Raw genomic sequence first — 19,652 nt, forward strand, 5'->3', positions numbered from 1 at the left:
AAATTTGAGGTTGGCACTAAAAACCTTTTATTAAATATCAAATAGTGCACGAAGAATCATAAGAGATGAGGAGATGAGGTTGAGATTCTCTCACTCTTGGACTCTTAATCAATTCTGCTAATGACTGACAAACTTGACCTGGCACCAGAGGGACTAAAAATGGTAGTAGCTATCTGTGGTGTAGGTGGAATTCGGAAGACCACCCTTGCCAAAGCTATTTTCAATAGCCTCGTCCCTAGGTTTCAGGCTCGTAGCTTTGTCGCTTCTGTTAAGGCAAAGGGGTTGTGCGAATTGCAGGAACAGATTTTGAAAGATCTTTCAAGAAAAGACATTCTTGTGAAAACTATTGAGCGTTGCAAGGCACTAATGAAAGCTCATCCGGGATCCATTAGGGCACTTGTTATCTTAGATGGCATTGATCATTCAATGCAATTAGAAGCCCTTAGTGTGGATTGGCTTGCGCCTGGGAGTAGACTACTCCTAATATCCCGATATACAGAGCTACTTGCTTTTGCACATGCAGATAAAATTTACGAAATGGACATGCTAAAATTTGAAGAGAGTGTTTAGTTATTTAGCTGGCATGCATTTCTCAGAACTTATCCTGATGATGGCTATGAGGACAGATCTCAAAAGATTGTAGAAGCTTGCAGGGGAAATCCATTTTTGCTTTAAGTAGTTGGGACATCCTTAAATGGCAGGACAGAAACCAAATATTGGGATGAGTCTATGAGGCATTTAGCAAACACTATTGACCAGGGCATCCACAGGCGCCTCTGTGTAAGTACACAAGTTCTTACCAATCATGAGCTTGAGATATTTCTAGACATTGCCTGTTTTTTTGTTGGGAAAGAGAACCTGGAAACAGCATCAGGGTTCTGGGAAGCTATTGGCCATACTCTAAACAGAGCCTTAGAAAATCTAATTCAGAATTCACTTGTCTTGATAAATGACAAAAATCAGTTTATAATGCATGATCTTCTACAAGACATGGGAAGGGAAATGGTTGCAGATATGTCTCCAAACCTTGGAAGACGTACTAGAATATGGAGACTGGAAGATGCACTATATGTAATAAAGGAAGGCCTAGTAAGAATCCATCTATATTTTAGTACTGCAAGATTTTTACTAGAATTTTAGTGTTTAGGAAGATGGGCATGTCAAACACTTAAACTTATCAAGCAATTTGAATCAGTACTCTTATGATTACAATGGAATTTATATCTCAACGGGGAATTATGAGCATTCAAAGTATCTCTATATCCAGAATGGACAGAAGCAATATAGCACTTAAAGCAGAATCCTTTTCACCCATGGAAAATCTGCAATTGCTTTGGATTTGGATTGGTGGAGAACATGTTAATGGGGACTTCCTAAATTTATGTCCTGATTTGAGATGGCTGCGTTGGAATTCTTGTCCATTGAAATGTTTGCCATGGGAATGGTCTGCAAATCATCTAACTGTACTGGATTTGAGTTCTGATATATAGGGTTCTCCTAGTGAGTTACAGGAACTTTGGAGTCAAGGATCTCTTTTAGAAAGTTGATTTTCTCATCAATAATAATCATTAAACCACATTATTGGTAGGCGTAGGTGATTCTATTTCAACATTTCATAATATTGTGATCTGGTTTACTTTTGACAGGAATTCAAATATCTCAATTTGCTTCGGTTGAGATCTGCTCAATATCTAGAGAGGCTTCCAGATTTCTCAATCTTCCCAGCACTTATGGTGCTGTATCTGGAAGATTGTCCCAACTTGAGGAGTATACCAGACTCCATTGGTATCCTAGAAGGAGTCAAGTGCTTAAATCTTTCCCGGTGCAGAAACTTAGCAAAGGTTCCATGTGGTATCTCTAAGCGCTCATCACTTGAGAAACTTTCACTCAGCCATTGCTCTTCACTTAAGCAGTTGCCATAGGCCATGGAATAATTAACGGCTCTAAAAGAACTAGATATAGGATTTTCAAGAAATATTGAGAATCTACCAAATTTTGGCAAGCTTGTTAATTTGGAAAAGCTAATTTTAGCTGGCTGCTTGTCCATTAGAGTTCTTCCTAATTCAATTGGAGAGCTCAATAAGTTAAAAGAACTTGATATACAGTTTTTAGAGCTTATTCTGGAGTTACCTTCATTGGGAAATCTCTCATGCTTGAAACAACTGGTTTTAAGTGGCTGTGAAAGTTTAAGAAGTATACCTACATCAATTGGAGAAATCGGTTGTCTGCGATATCTTGAAACGAATAAATGTAGTAGCATGGATTGTTAACCAGAGGAATTTGGAGAGCTTGTTCAGCTGGAGGAACTGTATATCAATGACTGCCCAAGATTACTCAACCTTCCCAGTACTTTTGGAAATCTTGTAAACCTCAGAATTTTGGAAATGAGGCATAGTCCTAATTCAATGCAACTGCCTTCAAGTTTTTCTGAGCTTCCATCACTGGTGTGGTTTGACGCAAATGGCTGCGATCTTTTAGATGGTCTTCATGAAGGGATCAGAGATCTATTGACTCTGGGAATCCTCAACCTAGACAATAACTTTTTCTGCCAACTACCTTCAAGCATTTGTGAACTTACTAATTTAACGAAGCTGAACTTGAATAATTGCCAATCTCTTGAAGAACTTCCTATTCTTCCCCTGGAAATTGTAGAGTTAGACATGGGCAATTGTACACAATTGCTAAGATTACCCAATATGTCATGTTTGAAGAGGTTGAGAAGTTTGATTCTATGCAATTGTGAAAACTTAATAGAAATGCCAGAGCTTAGCTCATGTCAGTGCCTGGTAGTGCTTAACATATCCAACTGTGTAAATATTAAAAGTATGTCTGAAGTCGAAGGGTTGAAATCATTAGAAATGTTATATTTTGGGGGATCTGGTGTCTCTGTATTGGAGCTTAATCAGTATATCAAGGTATGTGGGACTCTGTATTTTCTGTTCAAAATTCTTAATCTCTTGAGCATCCTTAAATGTGATTTTGACATTGACGTATGCTTGGCAGGATATGCCCAATTTAGAAGAAGTCTGCATCCACGCAAATGGAGTTCCATGGTGCTTGGAACTCAAAACAGGGGATCATTTTCTCAATAACAATAACTTCACAAATATACTAAATTATCCTATAGAAAATAACACCAAATGTGGAGGTATTTTCCTTTGCTTGGTTCTAAACTTCATGCACGAGTATTGCAACTTCAGATCCTCTTCTGGAAATTCCATGGAGCCAGCCATCATAGCAGATGATCAAACAATCTGGGTTACAACTTTCAGCAACAGACAGAACATTGAGGGAGATCAGTTATACATTTGTATGAATGGAGAAACACATTCGCTTGTTAAAAGGATGCAGGCTGCTCATAGTATTAATGTGAAAGCAAAAGGGAGGAACATTCAAGTTAAAGAGTGTGGAATGCAGCTGGTTAATAATGGGATTGCGAATGAAAATTTTGAGATATTCCTTAAAGACTTGAATTTATTGGCGGAGAGTTACACCTCAAAAACATCCAAAGAGGATGCTGATGATATTGAAGATGATATTCCACAGAGAACAAGAGCTGAATTAGAACTTGATAGTGGATAGGGACAAAAGGTGCATGTCTATATAAGATTAAAAGTCAAAAAATTATTATAATACTAACAATATTAATATTGCCTATAGGAAAAACCATTACTTAACTATTTATTAATTTAATAACAAGTGTATAAATTTAAATACTTGATTCCATCACCATAGGGAAGTGCCTGGCCTCCCCGGCTGCCATTCTTAAGAAAGGCACCTCCAACGCACTCTTCTATTCCACCTTGCTCTTACACTCAGTGTCAAGGAAAGGCCTGAAAGGATGAGTTGAATGAAGGTCTGCTGGAGCTGTTGCTCTTGAAATACTCACTGCAATTGCATCGAAGCAACAAAATGAAAGCCATCAAGGCAGGGCAGTAGAAGCACAATATAAAAATAGTTAAATAATAAAAGGATTGCATACATGCACACTTCAATTTAATCCTGTGTAGAATGTCCCAAACATGAATCAATTTCTAACTAGAAATTAATAGAATAGAATTTAATTCTGGAAAAGTAGGCCACATTTAACATGATTATCACCATTAATTTAGTTCTTTTAAACATCAAGAATACAAACCATCTTCTAGAAATCTTATTGGGAATCATAGTTCCACATTAGGGGTTTTGATTACTAGGAGACTTTTTTCACTTACCTGTTGTAATCTCTGGAGAAGAACAGAGTACTTTAAAGATTTTTTTACCAAAATTAAATCGTAGAGATTGAACTTATAATCATTGGCTTCTTCTTGGACTACTTATTGAAAGAAAACATCTTCCACCACCCAAATCCATCAAGAATAAAAATCAAGGTCCACGTGTGTCTTTGTAACCATCAAAACAGAACATTGGGGCCAAATCAACAAAGGCGCAACTTCAAACACTGTAGTTCAAGGAGATCAAACTGAAGAGGAATCATAAGAATGAATACACTCTCATCATATCAATGACTCCAAACATAATCCTAGGTTGGAGTCTTTATCAACCTAGTGCATAGGTATATATGCTTCTCAACAATTATACTTTGAGAGCCAATGCCAAAACAATAAAAACATCTACTATGCTTGTAAGCAAATCCTCATCAGAATTCTCTGAGGCATTTTGTCAAGCAGTTCATCTACCTAAACTCCTTTTGATTATTCTAAACCTATGCATAGATCTACAAGCCTATCATAACATTTCAAAGGCTAAAAATGACTCTTCCACTACTTTTGCTTCTCCCATCCTTTTAATAATCATCTTTTTACCAAATGTTGTGTATCTATATCTCCTCACATTATTTCTAAACATATATCACAAACAATTTTTTATCCAGAGTTTAGCCCCTATATTTCTTTTGCATCACACCCACAACCTTCCTTAACAACCAAAGTTTCAATCCTTTCACTAGAGATTCCCAAGTTACCCCTCTCCAAAAACATGACCTACTTTGTTGTCACTAATTCGTCAGTCTTATTAAGCCACAAATAACAAAGAAAAGGGACAAAGAATAAAGAAAAGCAGTCAAGGGACATCACCCTCGTATTTATGTTGTGGAGACTAGTACTAAAATAAATCAATGTACTACAAAGACAAATATCATCGTAGAATACCACAAAAGTATGCTTTGGGAAATTAAGTCTACTTCATTGAAAGAAATTCTAAGCATAGAATTTCACACATAATTCACTAGTGGATCAGGCCATAATTCTAAGAGATGAACTTTCAATTGCCCCCCCCGCCTCCCAAAGGTCAGTAAATAAGCCTCAGGCCTAAATCTGATTGGCAAGGATAATACATAAGATGTAGGCACTCAAACTCAAGGATTTGGGGTCAAAGCTTGAGGTAGAGGCTTTAAAATTGAAATATATGAACTTAGATAATTAAATCAGGTTCTAGTTCGATATGATTGAAGGAAAAAGCATACGTAGGACTTGACAAATTGGGCCACTAAGTCTAGTATGTGAGTTTAAGAACTGATAGGGCTGACTAAGGTAAATAGAAAGGCCCTTACTCTGGATGATTGATCAATTGAGTTGAAACATATGATTCTGATTGGATAAATCAGGCTTAACTGTATTTGATTTAGCTAAAACTAGGGCAGATTTTGGGCAAAAGTCAATAAAACAAGGCCCAAAGATGTGGCTTTGAGAATAATAGGGAAGACTTCAACTCATTTAGGGCCTTCTTCAAATTAAACCATGTGGTGTGTAGCAAATGTGGACCAAAAATCGAGGCATACATTCAGATAAAACTTAAATTTGATTCAGCCAAGCCCTATAATATGGTATGTAACATTAGGGACTAAAATCAAGGCGTATACATGTAGTGTGTCGCCCCTATAGGCCTAAAATAAACCCAGATCAAGGCATTAAATGAATGGAAGTATTCCCTAATTAAAATACATGGGCTTAAATACTTTAATATGTGTTTAAATTTTGAATTAGAAATGACTTTTGAGAAACATGCAAGCTAGATTAAGGATCAGATTTAAATAATTTAATTGGGCCCTCAAAAAATGAAATGTGTGGCCTCATTAGGCCATAAATCTAGGCGCACAACCATATATTCAATAATGTTGATATCTTTAGTTAATAATACAAGACAACCTAAATGAGGAGATGACATTCTTGTAGTTCATCCTCTACAAGGGCTAGCAGTTAAAAACCATTTTAACGCTCGACTCTGGCTGGAAACATATACAAACTTTAATAAAATCAAGAAGAGTATATCAAATCCCTCTAGCAATGGTTATGACTTGGATTGCAGTAGTCACATTTTGAAAGATTTTGAACAGGATCAAATTTTAAGAGGCCAACTTTAATAAGCTTTGAGCTTTATTTTGGCAAATAAAGATTGTTGCTTTCAAATCTAATAGAAATTATATTTCAGACTCAACAATAACCCAAATCCCAATTTATTTTATACATGTACAAAGTATATACAAGAAACCTACTGCTTAACAAACAAAATCTACAACCAAATATATCACAAGTACAATGAAGGGGAAAAAAACATTTTTGGTGTGAGAAAAAAGTCTCAACAAGCGCATAATTTCTAATAATTACTTGCGCAAAGTGAAAACCAGTGGAAAATCATGGTAAATATCTGTAAAAGTTGGGACGTGAACACGATTACAAGCCAATTTTGGAACTAAAGTAACTCTTGTAAATTGACATTGTACAATGAAAATATAGAAATAAATGCACAAGAGAAGAGTTTAAGATTATTAACTCACAATTGTTTCTATATTTGGGACATATTTTTCAAATTGCACCATAATACCTCTTCCATCAACATTTCAACCTACAAGAAACAATATTTACCATCCACATCCTTTTTGAGTTAGGCCAATCTTCTAAAGAAATAATCTAAATGTTCAAGAATCGGGAAAAAATTAAACATGGCAGAAAATCCACTATTATCATTACTATAGTAAAAAGAAAAAAATGTCCATATCAAAACCTATCTATAAATACCTAAATGCAACACCTATGCTTGTGGAAAAATTCATCTATTCAAATTTTGACGAGTTATAGAAGTTATATTTCAGAAGTTTGCTAGGAAAAGGACCAAAAAGATATATCATTGTTTTCATGCTCAAAAACCAGCCCCAGTGGCAATATAGGATGTATTACCTAAATGAAACTAATTGTGAGACAGGTTCAGAGATTTTGATGCCTATTTTACATGTCAGTGGTGGTCCTCAACAAGTATCATGTGATCAAGTAGTTCAAACTTTTGTGAGATTATTGAAATTTTGGCATCATATAGTTCAACAAATTAAATCAAGGAAAGCAATCTATTGATTGTAAACATTTGTTGACAAATAAACTTCTTCTGAACATTCATTTTTAGATTTTAAATCTAAATCTGCACAAAATCTAAATTCCCAAGATCAGGAAGAACATGATTTCATTCATACAAATACGATATGACCTGTTTCAATTCCAAGTTACATATAGATAATTCTCAAGTCTAGTAATTATAATTTTTTATCATTTTAGAGAGTTTATTGAGGATCAATTTTCAAACAACATGCCCAGATTTTTCACATACACAGTAAACTATGTTCTTAGTAATTTACAATATGGATGCAATGTTTATAGAAGCAATCTGATGTTTGTAAACTCATGAATGAAGAGCTTCTCATGTGAAGTCAGCCAAATACCTTATTGACAGGATTATTTGTTTCATTGAGTATCTGATATAAGTACCTTCAAGTTACAGTATATACAAAATATAAGGCATATAGTATTCAACAACTTCTCTGCGTTGATTCAGATCACGAAAACTATAAAAGTGGTAACATATTAATAAAATATTCTTAACTTGCCAAGAGTAATATTCAAGGTGCACATATTTAAGATAAATACAAATTAAAAGGATTGAAATTATGAGATGAAATCCATCCACTGAAGCTGCAACCCAATGCTTCCATGAAGTTTTCATTGAGATACAAATGGTGAGATCATTCCTAAACATACCTGTTGCTATATGATCATCCCTTGTGATTATTTGGTTAGAAATAAACAATAAAGAAGGTCAAATTACTTGGAAGCTCAAACACATGGAGGATCATCCCTCATTTTCTTTGGTGTCGATCTCTTATTATCTATGTACAAATTACTGCTCTACAGTTCTGAGATAGCTTCAACAATTCTCCTTTAAGGTCCAGCTTTCACAAAATTTACAATTGCTCTAATACTTTAAAACTTTATTACTGTCCATGACTCTTTAGATGTCTTTGGATCTACTTTCCCCTTTCAAATTAGATGGCTTCTATTATGTAAACTAGAGATTCTTCACACTTGAAATGGTGGTAACAACTTGGCATATCGTTCCTCAAACAATGACTTTTAATTAAGTAATCACTTGTGTTTTAGGGAAACTCTGTCTACTGGAGGATTTTATATAGTGTTCTTTTGAACATTTCCTCAAGGTTTTCTATATGGGAAGGACTGAACTAAACATTTCTGAATACAGACTCTCGCCTAAACCAACTATTTAAAGAATATAGTAGAGCAAAGAAATAAATAGAGAAACAAATTTAATTTCTTTATTCACAATATTATGATTCCATTAAACCCATTTTACATAAAGAAAAAACATAAATTTTAACAATAATCTCTCATTGCAAGCTATGTGTTTGATTTTTAGCTGCACTTTAACATGAGCATTGAAAAAGCCCTAGTTTTGAAGCCATGGAAACCCTACCAAAAAAATCTTCTCACTATTTTCATATCTCCTCATAGCTGGAAACCCTACTATTTTCAAATCTCCTCATAGCTGGAAAACCTTGGATCAGAGACTATTAACTACCTACTAACACAAACTCCCAGTAACTGAATGAAATGAGCCCTGTTTTAATTTTGCTCATTTGTTATTGCATGAAGGCTATTTCATTTTAATCTGTTCAATGCCCTAGATCAAAATAAAAACCAGTAATCTAATCAATAAGTGCTAGAAATATAAAACTTTAAGGAATACTTACAATGTAGAAGGGGGAAGCATCTGGTTCAAAGTCATTATTGAAATCACGAGAGGCTTCTCCTTACTCAAGCTCGGCGTCCCCCATGCGCCCACCATCAACAACACACCATTGCTTCATCATGCGATTACCAAATTCCCTACAATAATTGTCAAAACTATAAAGAATCTCAACAACAGTGAAACCAAAAATAAATAAAAACAATCATGGAAGTCCAGAGATTCGCATCGAAACCCCTAAGCCACACCGTCAAAATAACTAAAATCCTATAATTTCTTCCTGGGGAGATCAGATGCGTCCTGACTGAAGGAAAATCTCACACCCCCTTTTCTCGCACATACGATCGATTTCCATGGCCATTATTTGCAGAACCGTAAGAAAGGGAATACAAAACCTGCTCTCTGCAAAATCCCCAAATACCCTCCATGGAATAATAACCTTCACCGCCGCCAATTAGCTCAAATCACTTCCTCCCCCTCACATTCGCATCTCCATTCCTTTCCCAAATCACTTGTTTTCTCCTATCATTTCATCAATCCACCCTTGAAAATGCCCACATTTCCCCCAAATCAAAATGCCCCTTGTCTTCTACAGAAGAGGCGCCAAGAACACCAGAGACTGCGAAAAGAAAGCTACAGAATATCTCAGATGCATGCATTTTGTAAAAGAAATTGTTGGAACTTCGCATAAATTGTGCCCAAAATGCTCAAGAAAGCACGAATACCCTTTGAGTGATCAGGCTCTTCTTTTCTCTTTGATAGGCTTCAGAGAGAAGGGAAAAAAGTCCTAAAATGGCAGAACCCATTAATGGCGATTCTTTTGTTGTCAATTTTTCATGCGCCCCTGCAAAAAAAAACTCATAGAGTAGTACGTACTTGTAGATCTGGGCCGAGCCTACCATATTTACGGCATCATTTCATTTCTCAATGTAAGGGAAAGAATGAGCACGAAATGTAATTATCACAAAATATCAAAATACACATAAATTAAATAAATTTAAAAATAAAAGAAAATGAAAGTTGAGATGATTGTCTATTTTCATCTTTAAAAATTGTCGTAAAACATCTTACCATGTAGTAGTGCAAACTTACGCAGGCTTACTCAGGCTTATTGTTCATTGTTGAAACACCATCATAATGATAAGAAAATTGGGGGGAATGAGGAGAAGGAGCTGAATATGTCCATCAACGGTTGTAATAGGCAGAAAGGTAAATGACTACCATCAGAGAAATCTTTACCATCCATTGTAATTGACTTCTTTACATCGATGAAAGAAATAAAGTGCACTTTTATAGTCTGTCGACATGGCGTCATTGTAGGGAGATCATGGCGCCCATCTTTTTTGACCTGCTCAACAACACGACGATGGTCGGATGGGCTTTGCCGATTTTATTATATCCTTTAGATGTCTCTTCACTTCAGTGCAACTTTCCAAATTTGCACGACAGCGACGATTTCCACCATTAATGGACATTAGTATCGATAACAAGGGATGTTTGAAGGAGGTGGATAGAGTGAATCAAAGGCAAACATGAATGCAATGATAAACATTCAAATCAATAAGTAAAACACAAATACATCAAGCTGTGCTACAACACTTCATACTCATTAACATAACTAAAATCTATTACAAATCCTTAGAATGCTATAGCATTCCATCCACTTATGATCCACAATGAGAAACTCAAAATGGGCTCTACTGATGCACCATGATCAGATAAACATCTGATACTAAAATCCTTACATAATGCCTCTATTTATAGAGGTCTGAGAACTCACAAAACATTTTACACATGTTACACTATATTAAATATAATATTATATATATTAAAAAACATGGGTGGCTAGGATGGCAGAGTGTCTGCTATGCAATTTATTATGGACGATGGATAGACGGCTGAGTTGTGGGCTGGATGGTGGGCTGGACGGCTAAGTTGTGGGCTACCAACAGACTAGTTGTCTACTATTAATGGCAGAAATCAGTACCGCCAACACTCCCCCTTAATTTCTGTCACTAATGCTACTACATTTATATTGGTTTCCCTCATCTTAACCACTTCGGGTTTTATGGCTTACCCCTAACCAGTGCAATTCTGAAGTAGTTTCAAGCTCACCATGAACTTCTCAAACATTACACAAATGGTTTCAAGAATCCCATAAACTTTGCATCCAAATGGTTTACAAACCAAGCATTCATTGGTTCTACTAACCATGAATCATCACTACAGGGAAACTATCATCACTCTGGGCCTTTCTCTTTTGTACCTGCACCAAACTAATTATTGAGTCCATTTAAAAAGAAATCCATCTACTAAGATACATGGGTGCCCAACTGTTGTACTTGTCAGTTCTATAGGAATTCTTTTCACATACATGGTTCATCAATATGTCAAACCAAAAACCTTTAAGGTGTTGGGCACAACCAATAATGCACCCCATACATTCACATAGCCCATTAACAATCATTACAAATTCAATCTTCAACACTTGATTGAGGGGATATGACCACATCTTGACAACAACATATTTAGATAGACATATTCTCTCACTTCTGATCCCAGCACTTTTATCCAATCAGCACACACACAGACCTTTGCATCATGACAACCAACTCACCACCAATACAACCTACTTTCACTTACTGTAGCCACAACTAACTTCAATAACTATTCTATAAAATCAAACATGCATACTTCAAACACAAAGATATAATAAACATTTCCATGATCCAAATCTTCCATGCCATGTGTATGCATTCTCTGGCACTCCCGCTTGCATAGAGATGCTCCACATGCTTCTAATTTATGAAGGACAGTGTCACACAACACTAACTAAAACACACTTCAACTTTGGCTTCCTTCTTTTCGTGGCTTCTCTGTTTCTCACAGTAGTCTCTTGATTTGTTCTTCTCTTTCTTCTTATAGAAAATAACTTCAAATGCCATTGCCTGCTGGGCTACATTGCCATAACACTCTTCACCGATTTTAAACTTTTCGAGCTCTCCACGATCTCTAGGATCATATTCCATTAGCTCTGATACCACTTGAAGGAGGTGGATAGAGTGGATCAAAGGCAAACATGAATGCAATAATAAACATTCAAATCAATAAGTAAAACACAAATACATCAAGTTGTGCTACAGCACTTCATCTCATTAACATAACTAAAATCTATTACAAATCCTTAGAATGCTACAGCATTCCATCCACTTATGATCCACAATGAGAAACCCAAAATGGGCTCTACTGATCCACCATGATCAGATAAACATCTGATACTAAAATCCTTACATAATGCCTCTATTTATAGAGGTCTGAGAACTCACAAAACATTTTACACATGTTACACTATATTAAATATAATATTACATATATTAAAAAACATGGGCGGCTAGGACGACAGAGTGTTTGCTATGCAATTTATTATGGACGGTGGATGGACGGTTGAGTTGTGGGCTGGATGGTGGGCTGGACGGCTAAGTTGTGGGCTACCAACAGACTAGTTGTCTGCTATTAATGGTAGAAATTAGTACCGCCAACAACGTTGACTGCAAACTAGTTTGGTGAAGATTTAAATGTACTATACCCCGCTAAGCTGCGTTTAGACATCAATTTTACTCTCTATACTTTGTATTACAAGTAAGGGCAATCTACTAGATATGTAGGCATCGAGAAAGAGATTAGTTGTTGAGGCAAGCAAAAACATAAGATGGCTATGGATATTGCTCTAAAAGAAGAATGCATCTGGACTATGATACAAAGTATTTTGGAACGCACTTGAGCTGTTTGATGGGTCAGATGCCTCAGATAAATGTGGTCTTGTTGAATGTTCTTCTTGCAAGGAATACACAAAAAGCGTCTGATGCAAAATTATTTAGGAACCTTCGATGAAATGTAACATCTTTCCTGCCAATGCCTAAATGAGAGTTTTGGAACAGAGTATGGACATCCAAAATGCGTTAAAGGGAAGGAAATATGGCACATATCGCATCTGTGAATACCTGTCAAATTCCTCGATGAACAAGTCCAACATCGCAAATTCAACACCCTCCCATAGCCTCTTACATGCAGAAACCATCCTCTTACAAGGCCTTCTCAACGTCTCATCCACAAAGCCGAAAAAATCACATTGCCTCTTTATCCCTTATAAATTCCATTCCCTTCTCTATGGCATTCACACCTAACAACCACAACGTGCTTTTACATTTCGTTGTTTAGGGCCCAAAATGAATAGTTCCCTATTTACGAATCTCGCATCTGACTTATTGTATTCGCAGTTAATTTCGGTTGTCTATCTTCCCACACATCCCTTCTCCTATAGCTGTTTATATTCTCCTACGCAGCAATAATCGTTTTAATTTTTCGTCTCTTCAAGTCTGAATTGATGGGTTTGTAGCCATTTTAGGATGACTTTGTATACAAATGTATTTCCATCAAATGTAATTTGTCCAAAAACTGCAAAGAAATGCTTACCCAATGTGCCCAACTATGTCATCGCTAGATCTGTAATGGGCTCGACAACAGGCATGGTGGTCACACTTTGTATTGTGTTTTTCTTACTCAAAAAATTCATCAGGTATAATGATATTAATAGTTTAGCATGGTGACGGTCTCGACCAATTACGAGTGGTTGTTTTGGTGGTTCAGTTTCTCTTCATGGCATTTCATTAATTGATCCTGTCTTATTGCTTGAGGATCATGTATGGATATAAGTTTAAAGGTATTTTAAAAATATATATTTGTATTCTTATTGTTATGTTCTTTTTTTACATTACTTTGTTCCTATCACAAACTTAGTAGAAGAAAAAAAAAATATTACATTACTTTGTTTCTATCTTTCTTGTACAAAATTGTTGGTGGTTGGAGTAAACCTGTTGGATAAATAAGTTCTCTCTTTTGAAATTTCATACATTATCAATTTTTTTTATGAACGTATTATTTACTTCCTTTCAAAAAAGAATTTCCAATTATCTATTTTTTTGTAAGTCTTATAATATCTTTAACGATCTACCAGAAGAATGTTATATAAAGACTTAAAAATATATTAAAACATTAATACAAGATTGTTGAGAGATTTTAATAAATACAAATAGTAGAAAGACAATAAAAACAAGAGTTTCTAGAAATGGTATGAACCCAAAGAAATTATTTACTTTATACACTCTATCAAAATCATATGTTTTTAATTTACTTACCTACTTATATGGTGATCACTTAAATATTTTTAATTCAAATTTTTAATTAAAAATCTATTGAATAAAGTAAATATTATCTAAACTTTCCAATATTATAGTCAATATTTCTTTGTCATTAATATAGTATCATCTTTCAAATTCCTGCATTTTATTACAATTGAGTTATATGAGGTATACCACTTATATTATAACAATCTCAATAATTATTTGTAATATATCACATTATATAGAAATCGGTAATGAAGACTTTATTTTTTACAAGTAGTGATATGAGGAAATGATCTCTTTGCATTTTTCTGAAGTTAATTGAGAATATTCAATCTATTAAAACTATCACTTATTGAAATGTGTTTAAGTTCTAGCAATTTAATAATATTAATTCATAAATATCCTATTGTAATTGTAGAACCCAAATAACCATTTCAATAGTATTAATGCACAAGGAGGTGGCCACTCTAAAATAGCATGGATCTTTTTAGTATTGTATTAATTCCTAATTTGTAGGGCCAAATATGATTGTCGTAGGTTCTCCTTGCAATCGTAAGGGTTCTAAACATTGATCCCATCTTGATTACCTTCAACGCAGGCTACAAAGACTTAGCCACTTGTGAAATATGATTACAGGCTTCTATCACCCCAATATGTTTTCAATATTACTCATCACATTAATTAATTGCATTCACTACTCTTTTTCACATTTGCCTTTGCATTCATTGTTTTAAAGCATTCACATGCAAAGCGTTTAAAATTTAAATACCATAATAGTAATTATTGAGAGACTTACACATTGTGTAATTATTTATGATTGATCTATTTCTCCAATACCTAGTCTCCACTTCCTACCTCTATTAAACTCCATATTTTTTTGCTCTCTAACTATTGTTTCGTCGTTATGATGGATCACGTAGTATGATTTGAAACGTTTATTACACATAGTGCAATCCAAAAGTCTAAGAAAATCTTGGGAGAAGTACCTGTAATTGAAAACATAATTAGAGAAAAATGGACTACCCCGCCATTTATTTAGATAAGAGGAACTTTTTGTACTTTTCTTTTTCATTTTAAAAAGAGTTCCCATTTTTTAACATATTTTTAACACTTGCATATCATGTTGTACTTTGCTTCTACTTATTTAAATATATTATGTAAACAAGAGAGATAATTTTAACTCCTTATATTAGTTGTTTATTTATTTATATTAGAGTATGAAATTAGACCTATAATGCTTTTGTTGTATTTGTACTATATAATTTTTTATGATATATATCCTACTTATTTATATGAATTGTCTATATCTATGGGCTAGTTTGGATTTCCAACTCTACTCTATTAGAATTGTATAAATTCAAGGTTCATAAAATGAATACAAATATTATTTGTAAATTTCTTCTATGAAGAGTTTATGACATTTTCTTGGTGAAAGAAAGTTGGCTCAAATATACAATGACCATTCCCAACTCTACTCTACCAATGAGGTGCACAAATAAAATTTTAATGACAAAATTGTAGAATCATTTCAATACATCATTTTTTGTATTTGTTACAACTATTAATTTAAAAAATGAATACATGAAATTTGTCTTCAAAACATACTTAAATTAATGTACTACATAATTATTATTTTTTTAAAGTGCAATTATTTATTAACAATAATTTTAAAAAAAATACAATTCTCCTATAAAATACGGCGTACCCATTGCACACTAAGGTTTGATTGCTAGTCATATAATATGTTGTGTTGGTCGAGCATGTTTTCCTCAAGTTTATTTTATGAAATATTCAGTGGGTAAATACAATTTTTATTTTTATTTTAAAGATGATGATAACATTTGAAAAACAAGAACAATACAAATAATAATAATAATAATAATATACGATGTTATTATATTATTATAATTTGATTGGAAAAATTATTCTAATTATATGATGATCCTATATGTAATGTATGCAGATGGAATGTAGGACAAGTTTAAATCACAATGAACAATATTTTATATCATTTGATGATGGGTAATATTTTTAAAATATTATGACTTACTAAATATTATCTTTTTAAATAAGTCTAGAGGATAGTCTTGAATTTGAAAAGTTTGAGTTGATGGGTAATATTTTTAAAATAATATGACTTACTAAATATTATCTTTTTAAATAAGTCTAGAGGATAGTCTTGAATTTGAAAAGTTTGAGTTGATTATTTTAGTGGATTATAATTATGAAAAAATTGAGGCTAGATAGCTTTCTTAAGATTTTGAAAATGGTTTAAATTATTTTTTATTCATTTATGAAAATAGTTTTAACTTTTTTCAAATGTTATATTTTCTATGATGGATATATTTTTCACAATTACTAAAACTAATCATATTGGTAAGAGCACCTAATTTATAATACATTCAAGTTAGTTAGAAACATTTAAATTGATAGACTTTTTTTTTCTTGATATTATAAATTTGATAACATGTAAAATAAAAGATTAATGTTAAGGACAAAATTACAAATAAATCTATAAGGTTTGGGTAAGTATTATATTTTTACTCTACTCATCTACTAATTTACTCTTATTCACATCTAAAGTAAATATAAATATATAATTGAAACCTTTGCTAAGATATTTATTTAGTTGATTTATCAAATATTTTGCATCACATATCTTCAAACATAATATTTTAATATAGCCTATTATGTTATCCAATATTTAAAATATCATGTGATAGTTTTAGCAAATGTAATGTATCATAAATGTAAGCATCTCTCTATTTTTTGGATCTACAATAGGATACATTTTATTGTTACCTTAAAAAAATTATCATTGCAAAATTAGTTGAATTTTTAGAGATTAATTTGAGTTATGAAAGAAATCAAAATTACCTATTATATAGTTTGAGTAGCAACTTTCTAGGAACCAAAAATCTTAACAACACTTTTGGAATGTTGGATGTGATGAATGTATAATATTTGACATTTCAAAGAAACCTTGATAAGATCAGCTCTTAACTTTTTTCAGGTTAGATTTATTAGATCTCTTCTTAAGTTTTGAGTGGTTGGCATTACTTATAGAAGCAATATTCTATCACTTTTCTTTGGATCTCTCTATTCAATCTTATTGTAATAGTGAAATGACACAATAAAACTCTTTCATCTTAGACCATACATTTTTCATAATATTTTCCTTCTAAATTTTAATTCATACCCCAACATCTTATTGCTCTTTATAAGATATTTTTGTTCTAAAAATTACTTTAGGCTACCATGGTCTATAATATATTTGCAATATATTTGCATTAGACATGAACTCTATTATTTTATTGCATGAAGAATAGATGGCATTTCGTTCTCATGAGTATATTTAATTTGATTCTTATAAGCTAAGAATTTGATCTCAAATGCAATGGGTCAACTCTCCTGCATAGAAACTACTCATCACATTCCACACTAAAATCCTTGGTGAGGTTTGGAGGACAAAGAATTGGAGTAACATGCACACCCTCTTTCAATCTCTCAAATACTGCATTACCTAACTCATTCTAATAAATAAATAAATAAATAAAGAGTTCAGATGGTGATCCTATACGACTATATTTCTTCATAGATATTTTATAACATCCAATAAATCTTAAGAAGTTCCTTAATGTCTAAGTAGTTTTGTAAATCATCCATTTCATGGCAACATTTCTTTTCTCTTATCTATATTGATGTGAAACTAAATATCTCAAATACTCCACCTCTTTGAAACCAAAAGTACACAAGGCTTGGCATAGAACTCATTGAACCTTTAATTTTTGATATATCCATGCTATTACATGTGTATTTCTTTAGATCAAAATATATTGAATTAGAAAATACTAATGCGAAATTTATCAAAATCTTATTAATCAAAATCTTATTAAATGCTATCTTAGAAAAAGGTATTGTACATTTGCATAACATGGAGTACTTTAACTATGTAAAACATTAAATATTTAGTTGTCATGTATCTATAATATGTGTTTTATAATTCTTCTTATTTTTTTGTAAATTTTTATATAACATTGAGTTAAATACTTTGTGTGAATCAAAAATTAAATGAAAGGCCAATTATTTTGTCCACTTGTGATTTTAAGGTGCGTGATTTTACTTATCTTTTTTTATTAATCTTAAATCGATAAGATCAAACACATGTTTAGTGGTAAATATTGATTTCATTGTGCTTCTATTTTGAGTACATATGTAAACCATGACATTGGATTCATGGGTTCATTATTGGGAATTGGAAGATTTTATTGGATGAGGATTATAGTTTTTAGAAGTGATCTTGTTGAAGATTTATAAGAATATTGTAATATTTTATTATAGAATGAGTGTGGATCCTTTTGGATGCTAAGTTTTCTCTCTTGAGATTTCTTTTTGTAGGGTATATGTTGTAATATATTGTACATTTTCTATTCTATATTTTCATTGCTTTTATGCATGATTTTCTTCTACGTGATTGTAAAGAGATTAAACATTTCAGGCACTGTGCATTATTTCATAACAATTGGTGTCAAAGACTTATTTATAGTTGGGAGATATGCTATTTTGCAAGATTTTTATAATCTTCATTTAAGTAGAACTAGTTCAAAGTTGAATTCATGGTAATGTAGGAAAAAATAGAAACATGTTTCAAGGTACAAGATTTTTATGTATGTTGTTTTAGATAGGTTTAGGATTTTGAGGCTTCCATATTTGTTAGATTTATTGTAGATCAAGGGTCTAAATGTTGATATTCACACCTTTTGTAATGCATATAGATTTTATTGTGCAAAAAATGTATTAGTACAAAAATAACCCATAGTTGTAGATTTTACTCTTTTATTTCATATCTTATATAATTGTATATGATATTCTTAATGTTTGAATGTAAAATAGAAAAACTAGTGATGTTGATAAGCATATTTAGAAACTTTCTATGCAAGGATCTTTTCCTTATGAAAGTGTTTTCATTTGATTAAATATATTTAATAAAAGTTGGAAGGCAATTATGATTGACACTTGGAACTTATTGCAATTAGAATATATTGGAATGAATATTAGAATGATCTATTATAAGAAAAAAGATTATATAATAGCTTGGTATAAGAGGTAATGTCGAAGATAAATTAATGATTAATAATTGATCTTCTCACAAAAACATAGATATAATGGGTTCTCCTAATGGTAGATAAATCCTAAATGTTTATTCATAGCAATTAATGGATAGTAGTCATTACTTGCTAATTGATTGAGATAAACTACCTACAAATAATTATGTTAAGTAGACACCCTATAATATTAGGAGTTTTCAAACCCTTTCAGGAATATAAAGAAGTGGCTACATTAGATAGGCTAATACAATTCACTCATAACTCTTGGAACCTGAACATGAATATAGGAAACTATTTTTGAACCAATTGACCTCCCTTGCAGTCTAGTTGTTTT

General features: G+C 32.8%; 2 protein-coding genes and 1 long non-coding RNA gene across 4 annotated transcripts; 2 read left to right on the top strand and 1 right to left on the bottom strand.

Moving 5' to 3' along the window:
• Positions 1–120: 120 nt before the first annotated feature.
• LOC149569209 (disease resistance protein RPV1-like) lies at positions 121–570 on the top strand. Its single transcript, XM_089816848.1, has one exon. The coding sequence runs from the start codon at positions 121–123 to the stop codon at positions 568–570; it is 450 nt and encodes a 149-aa protein (XP_089672974.1).
• A 520-nt stretch (positions 571–1,090) lies between these two features.
• LOC149569210 (uncharacterized) lies at positions 1,091–4,000 on the top strand. 2 transcript variants are annotated; one of them, XM_089821959.1, is made up of 3 exons: positions 1,091–1,542; positions 1,647–2,915; positions 3,004–4,000. In XM_089821959.1, exons 2-3 carry the CDS (start codon positions 2,385–2,387, stop codon positions 3,580–3,582), a joined length of 1,110 nt encoding a protein of 369 aa, XP_089678085.1. In that variant the 5' UTR covers positions 1,091–1,542; positions 1,647–2,384; the 3' UTR covers positions 3,583–4,000. The 2 variants fall into 2 exon arrangements, with proteins under 2 accessions (XP_089678085.1, XP_089678086.1); XM_089821960.1 differs by lacking the exon at positions 1,091–1,542 and having other exon boundaries at positions 1,569–2,915.
• Positions 3,443–13,530, bottom strand: LOC149569211 (uncharacterized). Its single transcript, XR_016362730.1, has 3 exons — positions 13,029–13,530; positions 6,776–6,843; positions 3,443–3,888 (listed from the first exon to the last, which is right to left on the bottom strand). It is a non-coding gene; the product is annotated as an uncharacterized LOC149569211 (long non-coding RNA).
• Between the last annotated feature and the right edge of the window lie 6,122 nt (positions 13,531–19,652).

Source organism: Cupressus sempervirens, chromosome 3 (genome assembly GCF_028749045.1).
Source record: "Cupressus sempervirens isolate cs-2001-9-10 chromosome 3, ASM2874904v1, whole genome shotgun sequence".
NCBI lineage: Eukaryota > Viridiplantae > Streptophyta > Pinopsida > Cupressales > Cupressaceae > Cupressus > Cupressus sempervirens.

Bases quoted from the DNA above. Each gene is read 5' to 3' on its own strand.
- LOC149569209 (XM_089816848.1), top strand. From the start codon at position 121: ATGACTGACAAACTTGACCTGGCACCAGAGGGACTAAAAATGGTAGTA.
- LOC149569210 (XM_089821959.1), top strand. From the start codon at position 2,385: ATGAGGCATAGTCCTAATTCAATGCAACTGCCTTCAAGTTTTTCTGAG. The intron at 2,916-3,003 runs GTATGTGGGACT...TATGCTTGGCAG, and splicing joins AGCTTAATCAGTATATCAAG to GATATGCCCAATTTAGAAGA.